Source organism: Hoplias malabaricus, chromosome X2 (assembly GCF_029633855.1).
Source record: "Hoplias malabaricus isolate fHopMal1 chromosome X2, fHopMal1.hap1, whole genome shotgun sequence".
Classification (NCBI taxonomy): Eukaryota; Metazoa; Chordata; class Actinopteri; order Characiformes; family Erythrinidae; genus Hoplias; species Hoplias malabaricus.
This window is the reverse complement of record NC_089819.1, coordinates 19711701-19721634: the sequence shown is the minus strand read 5'-3', so window position 1 is coordinate 19721634 and position 9934 is coordinate 19711701. Positions and strand designations below refer to the sequence as shown.

The 9934-nt window shown below is 42.8% G+C and overlaps 1 protein-coding gene across 1 annotated transcript; it reads left to right on the top strand.

Annotated features, from left to right (window-relative positions):
• The first annotated feature begins 6757 nt into the window (after window positions 1–6757).
• Window positions 6758–9491, top strand: LOC136677463 (cytochrome c oxidase subunit 7C, mitochondrial-like). Its single transcript, XM_066655006.1, has 3 exons — window positions 6758–6917; window positions 8308–8445; window positions 9398–9491. Exons 1-2 carry the CDS (start codon window positions 6843–6845, stop codon window positions 8422–8424), a joined length of 192 nt encoding a protein of 63 aa, XP_066511103.1. The 5' UTR covers window positions 6758–6842; the 3' UTR covers window positions 8425–8445; window positions 9398–9491.
• The last annotated feature ends 443 nt before the right edge of the window (window positions 9492–9934 follow it).

The window sequence follows — 9934 nt, the reverse complement described above, 5'->3', positions numbered from 1 at the left end:
GTTCGATTCCCGCTCCGGGTGACTGTCTGTGAGGAGTTGGTGTGTTCTCCCCGTGTCCGCATGGGTTTCCTCCCACAGTCCAAAAGAACATACGTTGGTAGGTGGATTGGTGACTCCAAAGTGTCCGTAAGTCTGAGTGTGTGAGTGAATGTGTGTGTGTCTGTGTTGCCCTGTGAAGGACTGGCGCCCCCTCCAGGGTGTATTCCTGCCTTGCGCCCAATGATTCCAGGTAGGGAATCCAGGTAGCTCTGGACCCACCGTGACCCTGAACTGGATAAGGGTTACAGATAATGAATGAATGTATTTCTCATTGTTCAGTGTTGAACCTTACAAATACATTTATTGACAAAATTATATTTCAAAATGTACTTAAGACATTTGCACAATGCTGTAATTTAATATATAATGGTATGTGGTGTCCAAACAACATTTTCTACAGTTTGTAGAACCTCCTCCTGATGTAAAGATTCTATTTTGATTAAATGTGGTTTCTTAGAACGATTTTCATAGTTAGGTTTCACAGCAACTTCAAAATACGTTTTAAAACCCTCCTGCATCCAAGTAGTAAATTAGCCCTTTACCAAAATAACCTTTTAAAGAACCTTTTAAATGAGTGGCTTTAAGTGAGTGCTTTTAAGAAACATCTGCTGAAAGGTTTATTATGGAATCAAAACGGTCTCTTATGTGATATAGCTCCACAGTCCCTTTTGGCAGTTTCATTATTGAAAGTGTAAGCACGCATGGTTTGTAATAATATCTGAGTGGCTCCCCAATATTTGTGCGCTTGAGTTGTTTGAAGGCTTGCCATTTACTGAACTAATCTCATTTGCCTTGATTGTGAGTTACCCAAAGATAAATTAAACATCGCCGGCCTGAGTCTTTAGTGCTTCACTCCTCAATTATTTACCATGCTGTAAATTTGACTCAGCAGACCTTTTTTATGCTCACAAATGAGTATAGAGGAGAAAGTGCACCAGCTGCTACAGTAAATAAACTAAGCAATATGACAAATCTCTTTGTGAAATTAATTTAGATTTGTGTTAATTAAGCATTCTGGTCTGAAATTTGTGTCTAATACTTCATTTATCATGTCCTGCAATATTTTGTTACCTAGTATTATATTGCTCAGCCTCATCAGTTTAGCAGAATTCATAATTTAATACTTTTTTCAAGTTTTTCTCCATTCAGACATTGGGATTATCAACCAGTGTGTGGTTTCTTCTACTGCACATAAAAACAATTTAAACATTCAGCCCACAAACATCCCAAAGCTGTTGTACAATTCCAACTGTTCCTCCCACTATCAACATAATACAGAAGAGAGTTTAACTGGTCTATACAGGAAGATCTCACTCCAGAGGCCACAGCTAAGTAGTCATGTTTATAGCAGATATTAGATAAATACATGTTTTAACTTTAGCTTTTTAACAGTACTAAAAGAACATGGCCCTGTGAAGGACTGGCGCCCCCTCCAGGGTGTATTCCTGCCTTGCGCCCAATGATTCCAGGTAGGCTCTGGACCCACCGCAACCCTGAACTGGATAAGGGTTACAGATAATGAATGAATGAATGAATGAATGAATGAATGAATAAAAGAACATGCTTTTTTCAGAGTATAGTTTTTACATAATTTCAAATACTTTTTATCATTTTTTTTGTCTCTACATTTCTTGGCAGTGAGGTTTATATTGTGCTGCACTGTGTCCTGTTAGCTCATGGAAAAAAATAGCTTTCTTTCTCTTAGTAATGCGGATGAAAACAAGCTTTGCATGCACAAAAAGAAAAAAAAAAACTGGGCACTGTACACTCCCTTCTCGATTCTGCCCATTCATCAGCACAGCACTCAGAGCTGCGCTAGACACAGCCTGGCACATTTACAACTGGAGAACCGTGCAATGCCCTGGATTTAATTCTAAACCCATTGACCCAACACGTACGGGCCAGTGCACCTGAACTGCTGATTTTAACATCAAACCTGGAAGCACTGTAAATGGGCAAATTTGCACCACTTTAGCCTGCCAGTGGGTTGTAAATTGGAGTTTGATGGTGACATTGTGCTTGGGTCTTTGCAAGAAATCCCTCTTCTCTGTCATTTTCTTTTGCAAAACTGAAAGCTGACCATCCCTATTCATATCATAGTCACCTCATAGCACAAGTACTGTAAAATCATCTTGATTTCTGTTGTTTTAGACAAAACAGTCATTATTCTAAATATGCTCTTTATAGCATCTGCAATTAGGCTCATATTGAGGTATTTGAACTCTAAGGCAGCTATGAGTATTTCTCTTGTGATATCTCTTAGGACTGCACCCAAATTCCAGACTCCAATAATAGGCAAACCAGCTTTTTCAATTTTAGAACAGGCAAGCCTAGTTCTGCCGAACCATCGCTTTAGTGCTTCATCTTTGTTTACATCATCATCATCATCATTTTCTTCTCCGCTTCTCCACTTCAGGGTCGCGGTGGCAACAGGGCGAGCAAAGAAGCCCAGACGTCTCTGTCCCTTGCAACATCCACCAATTCCTCCTGGGGGATCCCAAGGCGTTCCCAGGACAGCCGGGAGATATAATCCCTCCAGCGTGTCCTGGGTCTACCCCGGGGCCTCCTTCCAGTTGGACGTGCCTGGTATACCTCCAGTGGGAGGCGTCCAGGAGGCATCCTGATCAAATGCCCAAACCACCTCAACTGACTTCTCTCAATGCGAAGGAGCAGCGACTCTACTCCGAGCTCCTCCCTAGTCACTGAGCTCCTCACCCGATCACGGAGAGTACGCCCAGCGACCCGTCGGAGAAAGCTCATTTCGGCCGCTTGTATCCGCGATCTTGTTCTTTCGGTCATTACCCAGAGCTCATGACCATAGGTGAGAGTGGGAACGTAGACTGACCGGTAAATTGAGAGCTTTGCTTTATGGCTCAGCTCTCTCTTCATCACAATGGTGCGGTACAGTGACCGCATTACTGCAGACGCTGCACCTATCCTACGGTCAATCTCACCATCCCTCTTCCCATCACTCGTGAACAAGAACCCGAGATACTTGAACTCCTTCACTTGGGGCAGGTTCTCACCCTTTACCTGAAGGGAGCATGCCATCTGTTTCCGGGAGATAACCATGGCCTCAGACTTGGAGGTGCTGATCCGCATACCGACCGCTTCACACTCGGCTGCAAACTGCTCAAGTGAACGCTGGAGGCCTCCGTGCGAAGAAGCCAGATGAACAACATCGTCCGCAAAAAGCAGCGATGCCACCTCCCGAGATCCTCGACGGAAGCCCTCCTGCCCCAGGCTACGCCGTGCCACCCTGTCCATGAATATCAGGAACAGGAGTGGAGATAAGGCACAGCCCTGACGGAGTCCAATGCCCACACTGAACAAGCCTGACTTACTACCAAGGATGCGAACACAACTCAAACTCTGAGAGTACAAGGACCGTACGGCTCGCCGGAGCGACCCTGGCACCCCATACTCCTGGAGCACCTCCCACAGAATCTCTCGGGGAACACGGTCATATGCCTTCTCCAAATCCACAAAGCATGTGTAGAGTGGAGTAGCAAATTCCCACGCCCCCTCAATCATCTGTGCAAAAGTAAAGAGTTGGTCCACAGTTCCACGGCCAGGACGAAATCCGCACTGCTCCTCCAATATCCTAGGTTCGACTATCGGACGGATTCTCCTTTCCAGCACCTTGGCATAGACTTTCCCCGGGAGGCTGAGAAGTGTAATGCCACGATAATTGGCACACTTTCTCCGGTCCCCTTTTTTGAAAATAGGAACCACCACCCCGGTTTGCCAATCCAAAGGCACCGTTCCCGAGGTCCATGCGATATTGTATAGGCGTGTCATCCAAGACAGCCCCACAGTATCGAGTGCCTTCAGTAACTCTGGGCGAATCTCATCCACTCCTGGAGCTTTGCCACTGCGAAGCTTTTTCACCACCTCAGTGACTTCAGCCAAGGAAATGGAATCTGACCCCCCAGACACTTCTGGCCCTACCTCCTGTACAGGAGGCGTGTCTCTCGGGTTAAGGAGTTCCTCAAAGTGCTCCTTCCAACGCCCAACAATACGCTCAGTCGAGTTCAGAGTTTCACCATCCTTGCTGAGCACAGCTTGGACAGTGTCCCCCCTCCCCCTCCTGAGCTGTCGGAGTGTTTTCCAGAACCTCTTTGAGGCCGCCCGGAAGTCATTCTCCATGGCCTCTCCAAACTCCTCCCATGCTCTGGATTTTGCTTCAGCAACTGCCACAGCTGCAGCCTTTTTCGCCTGCCGGTACCCATCCGCAGAATCGGAAGTTCCCCGAGCTAGCCAATCTCGAAAAGCCTCCTTCTTCTGCTTGACAGCTTCCCTCACCCCTGGTGTCCACCAACGGGTTCTTGGGTTGCCGCCATAACAGGCACCAACAAGCTTTTGACCACAGCTACATGCAGCCGCTTCCACGATGGAGGTCCGGAACAGTGTCCATTCAGACTCCATTCCCCCTACCTCCTCCGGAACATGTGAGAAGTTCTCTCGGAGGTGAGAGTTGAAATCCATCCGGACAGAGTCATCTGCCAGCTTTTCCCAGCACACCCTCACAATACGTTTGGGTTTACCAGGTCTGTCCGGCAGCTTTCCCCGCCATCGGATCCAACTCACCACCAGATGGTGATCGGTTGACAGCTCAGCCCCTCTCTTTACCCGAGTGTTCAAAACATACGGCCTCAGGTCAGAAGACACAACCACAAAGTCGATCATTGACCTTTGGCCCAGAGTGCTCTGGTACCAAGTACACTTATGAGCAATCTTATGTTCGAACATGGTGTTCGTTATGGACAAACCATGGCTAGCACAGAAGTCCAACAACATCACACCACTCGGGTTTAGATCAGGCAGTCCGTTCCTCCCAATCACTCCTCTCCAGGTTTCCCAGTCATTGCCAACGTGAGCATTGAAGTCCCCCAGCAAAACAACAGAGTCAGTGCATGGAATCCCTCTTTGTTTACATGTGGTTTTTAATTTATGTTACATTGTAGCCCATTAATATGTAACGTTTGCAAATAATATGCAAATAAATGTTTGTGTGCTTGTTGTGCTATTTGTAAAGTTGATTAGGGAAGTCATTTGTAAGAATTCAGCATGATTCGGCTGTATTAATAACTAATGTGCCTTTGCATAATTTCATTCATTCATTATCTGTAACCGTTTATCCAAGTCAGAGCCGCGGTGGGTCCAGAGTCCACCCGGAACCACCGGACGCAAGGTGGGAACACACCCTGGAGGGGGTGCCAGTCCTTCACAGGTTTGCATAATTTGTGATATCAATTTTTTTTTCATGGGACACACGGTGGCACAGCAGGTAGTGTCACAGTCACACAGCTCCAGGGACCTGGAGGTTGTGGGTTCAAGTCTCGCTCCAGATGACTGTCTGTGAGGAATTTGGTGTGTGTTCCAGTTTCCTCCCACAGTCCAAAAACACACGTTGGTAGGTGGACTGGCAACTCAAAAATGTCCATAGGTGTGAATGCATGAGTGTGTGTTGCCCTGTGAAGGACTGGCACCCCCTCCATGGTGTGCTCCTGCCTTCCGCCCAGTGTTTCCGAGTAGGCTCCGGACCCACCGCAACCCTGACCCGGATAAGTGCTTACAGATAATGTGTGAATTAATGAAATTTTGTTCATTTCATGTAAAAATCAAAATTTCTAAGATTGAGAAGACCAAGGTTTTGTTGATTCAAATAATTATTTTATTTATTCAGAGTAAAAGCTTACTTAAGACAGAGTTTGACAAACATATTCATAACACTGTATATCTTTACAATTTTTTCCTTTACAATAATATTTCTGGGGGTGACACGGTGGTGCAGCAGGTAGTGTCGCAGTCACACAGCTCTAGGGACCTGGAGGTTGTGGGTTCGTTTCCAGGTGTCTGTGAGGATTTGGTGTGTTTTCCCCGTGTCCGCATGGGTTTCCTCCGGGTGCTCCGGTTTCCTCCCACAGTGATTGGCGACTCAAAAATGTCCGTGTTGACGTGTGAAGGACTGGCGCCCCCTCCAGGGTGTATTCCCGCCTTGTGCCCAATGATTCCAGGTAGGCTCTGGACCCACCGTGACCCTGAATTGGATAAGCACTTACAGATAATGGATGGATGGATAATATTTCTGTCCAAAGGACAGCCTAAACTTTAGCTTTAGTTCTGTTTTGGCCATTTAAATACGACTTGCAAAATTAAAAAAAAAAAAAAGGTTTTGGTCCAAAATAATAATGCCTTTTCTCTTTGGTAATGGCATAGAAAAGGAATGTGGAGTTTTTTAGACAGCAAATAGACCACCAACCATTGAAATACAGAGATACAAACAGAAATAAGGATATTGCTCTATTCCTGCTCCATAGGTTGGCATTTGCTGTAGATGGAACTAACTCTAAATACGGGAGGGCATGATATTAAACAAAGAATGAAAATGTTACAAAACTAAACTTGATTAAAAAATATAAAGAGAATATAACAGAAATTGAACAGAACATTAGCAACACATGTTTTACAGAATGTAACTGCTGTATTATTTAAGGCAGAACTTGAAGCTGTATTAATATGCGTTTGTGTCAGTTTTTAAAAATTTCTGTTTTTGTGGTCAGTGATTTTTATTTCGATCAAATATATATTCGGAGTTTAGACTACTCTCCTACTTCTTACAATCAATATAGGAATTACTGAATTTTTCCGAGCAGTGTTATGGAACTACACTTCCCAGAAGAACTCGGGGCTGTGTTACCCATGAGTCTGTGCTCCTCCTCTTTCCGCTTCAACAAGGTCGCTGTCTCTGTGAGTACAACTGCGGAGCACCTTTCAGCGCTGTTAATACACACTGAACCATGCTCGGACAAGCCGTTCGCCGTTTCGCCACCTCCGCCCTGCGCTCCTCTCACTACGCTGAGGGACCCGGGCAGGTAACCCTAACTCCATTTTAACCGGATTGTGATATTTTTCTGTGCGGTTGTAGGGCTCGTTAGATTTAGCCGCTTGTTGTAGGCCTTCCTCAGAGCTGCAGTCTGTTTGGAGGTCATACTCAGTTCATGTTGATTTTTTCCTCAATGTTTTCTTTCAAAAGTGAATACTGGACATTAGTTAGCTTTCATTTGTACTTATGGTAAATACAGCTGGAGCTGGGCAAATGAGACGGCGCTTGTTTTTGAGTATTTTAAACGTTGGCGGTTAAGGAAATGAATGGTAGATATTAGCTTATAAGCTAACTGCCCTATGCTAACGTCATTAAGTTACACCCGTCTTAGTTTAAATTACGTACAGTAAACCAGTAGCTAGATAGTTGGTCATTTATTTAGAGTTCTATATCAAAATACTTTTATCTCCCTAAAGGCACAGAATGTTATCTATAATGTTAACCGACTCTGTCCCAAACCTTGTCATAGTCTCCGCATAGTGCACTTAACAGGTTATGAAAATAAGTACTACAACAGATGTAAAGTGATGATGTATACCGTGCACTACTAATGGAGTCGGGAGCTGTTACTCAACATGGCTATTGTGCTTGATTAGTTTGTACATGCCTTGGAAATTCCAGTTGCTTAGCCAGATTTTAAGTGTCAGAAATTGAAAGTACATATTGAAACTGAGTGTTATTTAAACGTTCCTTTTTTATTAAACATTAGACAAATTAATGTCAAATGACTCCCCATACATACTACTGTTAGGTGGGAATTTCAAGGTTAGTAGAGTAGCATGTCATTTGTTTCTCTAATATTTTATATATAACTATGTCTCTAATATAAGAGATGTAATTATGCTTTATTTTAACATTTTTTTCCAAAAATATGTTAGTTTTTATTTTTTTAATCTCCAAGTCAAAGTACACCATGTGTACACCATGCAATATACACACATTACTGTTAGCTAGTTTTCCTAATAGTGAAATGTTGCTCTCATAATGGGTGAGGTGAGTTAGTGAAAGCAAAGTATATATCAATGTTTTAGAGACTGTTAAAACATATGTTTACATAACACTCATAGGTCACAATAAAAGTAAATGTTTGAAGTCACAATACTGTCAGCGTTGACTTGCCTTTCATTTCTTTATTTGGGAAAACTAAGCAAAACCTCACCATTCTGTTTTTTTTAACACTCAAAATACTCTTCAATCTGCACTTTATAAGAATAAAACTGCAACATACTTTCACTTTCATGTTTTAATGAAAATCTAATGTATGTTTTTACCAGTGTCCTTTAAATGCTGTCGAAGATGCTTGTGAAATTGAAATATTACGTTTTTAGGTTTGGATTATATGTATGTTCGTAACTCACTGTGATTTTTCTCTCTTTCAGAATCTGCCATTCTCAGTAGAAAACAAGTGGAGGCTACTGGGTATGATGGTGGTGTTTTTCGGCAGTGGTTTTGCTTTGCCCTTCATTGTTGTCAGACATCAGCTCCTGAAGAAGTGAAGCTGTTACCAGTCTGTCTTGGTAAATGTATTTATATATTTGGGGTGGCTTCATTAAAAGGGGCTTAACAACACACAACCATTGCTTTGATCACTGGATTATTTATTAACTCCTACCTTTGTGTGTCCACACACATTGTCCTTTTTATCAGCTCCACTGACTGTACAGGAGCGCTTTGTAGTTATACAATTACAGACTGTAGTCCACCTGTTTCTCCGCATTTACACTGATGTGGTATGTTAGTGTGTAGTGTTTAAACACTCTTCACTCACTACCCTGTCTGTTAGACACCCCTCGTTGGTTTTGATGTAAATTCAGAGAGAATGTTGTCACAACTTGTGTTGATTTTCCTCTAGTTCTTTATCATTAGACACAGAAAGCTTTTGGCTGGATATATTGTGGTCTATTCTCAGTCCAACAGTGACACTGAGGGCTTTAAAAGCTCCAGCTGCACTGATGTGTCTGATCCACTCACACCAGTGCGCACACTAACATACCACCACCTTGTCAGTGTCATATTGAGATTGTTGTGGTGGTCCAGTTATGGTCTGGATCACTGAAGACCTGGGTGAAATGGGGATAAAGTATGCAGAGAAACAGGTGAATTTTGGGTTAAAAATAAGCTAGCACAATACAGTGACAATAATTCTACAGCTTTAAAACACAGCCAGTACAAGTTTGTTAATGAACTGTTTATTTGATATACTCTAATGTGCAGGGCAATGTGCCCCCAGTGCCAGTGTTTTGGGTAATACACCTCTACGGGAATTTGATGTGTGTGAGCACATAAGATAAGATAACATTACCACGAATATTATTTTCTAAAGATGTTTTTGTAATATTCATTAGAGCTGGGAAAACATGTTTCAGCTTAATGTTATTGATGTTTATTACATAGTATATGTGACATAATGTTGTGTGTTTTATTTTGTTTATACTAATAATATTCTGTTGCTTCTGTTGTGTGTTGCAGGTTGCTGTGAATCCTCACCCAGAACGTCTGTTATCACTTCTTCAGATGTGGTTCTCCTAATGTTATTTGTAAATAAAATGACAAATTACATACAGTATTTTCTCACTTCCTTCCTTCACAATCCATCAAGTTAACCAGTTAACCACAGCCTGTTTAAGTGGTTCGAACACATAGATCCCGTTGTCTCGATAAGTGTCCCCCCCCCCCTATAAATGAAGCCTGCTTTTACAAGGAATGGGGTTTTTAATGCGTAATTTTGGAGGTTGTGGATCATTGTGTTTCTACAGAAATTATATTATTGGAAGCTTTTAGTCAGTGTGCCTATGGCTGAAAGCCATACTAACATTAGTAGCAGGTTTTTGATGCATTTAACACATTCATGTCTCTGACATCTCCAGCTGAGTTTGTGTGTAATGTAAATGAAACAAGACATTCCATAACAAGATAACGTTACCACACATACTGTTCAAATGGGCATGTCAATTTAAATTCAGATCACGTATCAGTAGTCCAGTGGTTGCAAGTCTGAAAGCCTTT

What these genes read in the sequence shown, in the direction of transcription:
- LOC136677463 (XM_066655006.1), top strand. Translation starts at nt 6,843, where the DNA reads ATGCTCGGACAAGCCGTTCGCCGTTTCGCCACCTCCGCCCTGCGCTCC. An exon ending in ACGCTGAGGGACCCGGGCAG is followed by an intron (nt 6,918 to 8,307) that starts GTAACCCTAACT and finishes TCTCTCTTTCAG; the next exon opens with AATCTGCCATTCTCAGTAGA.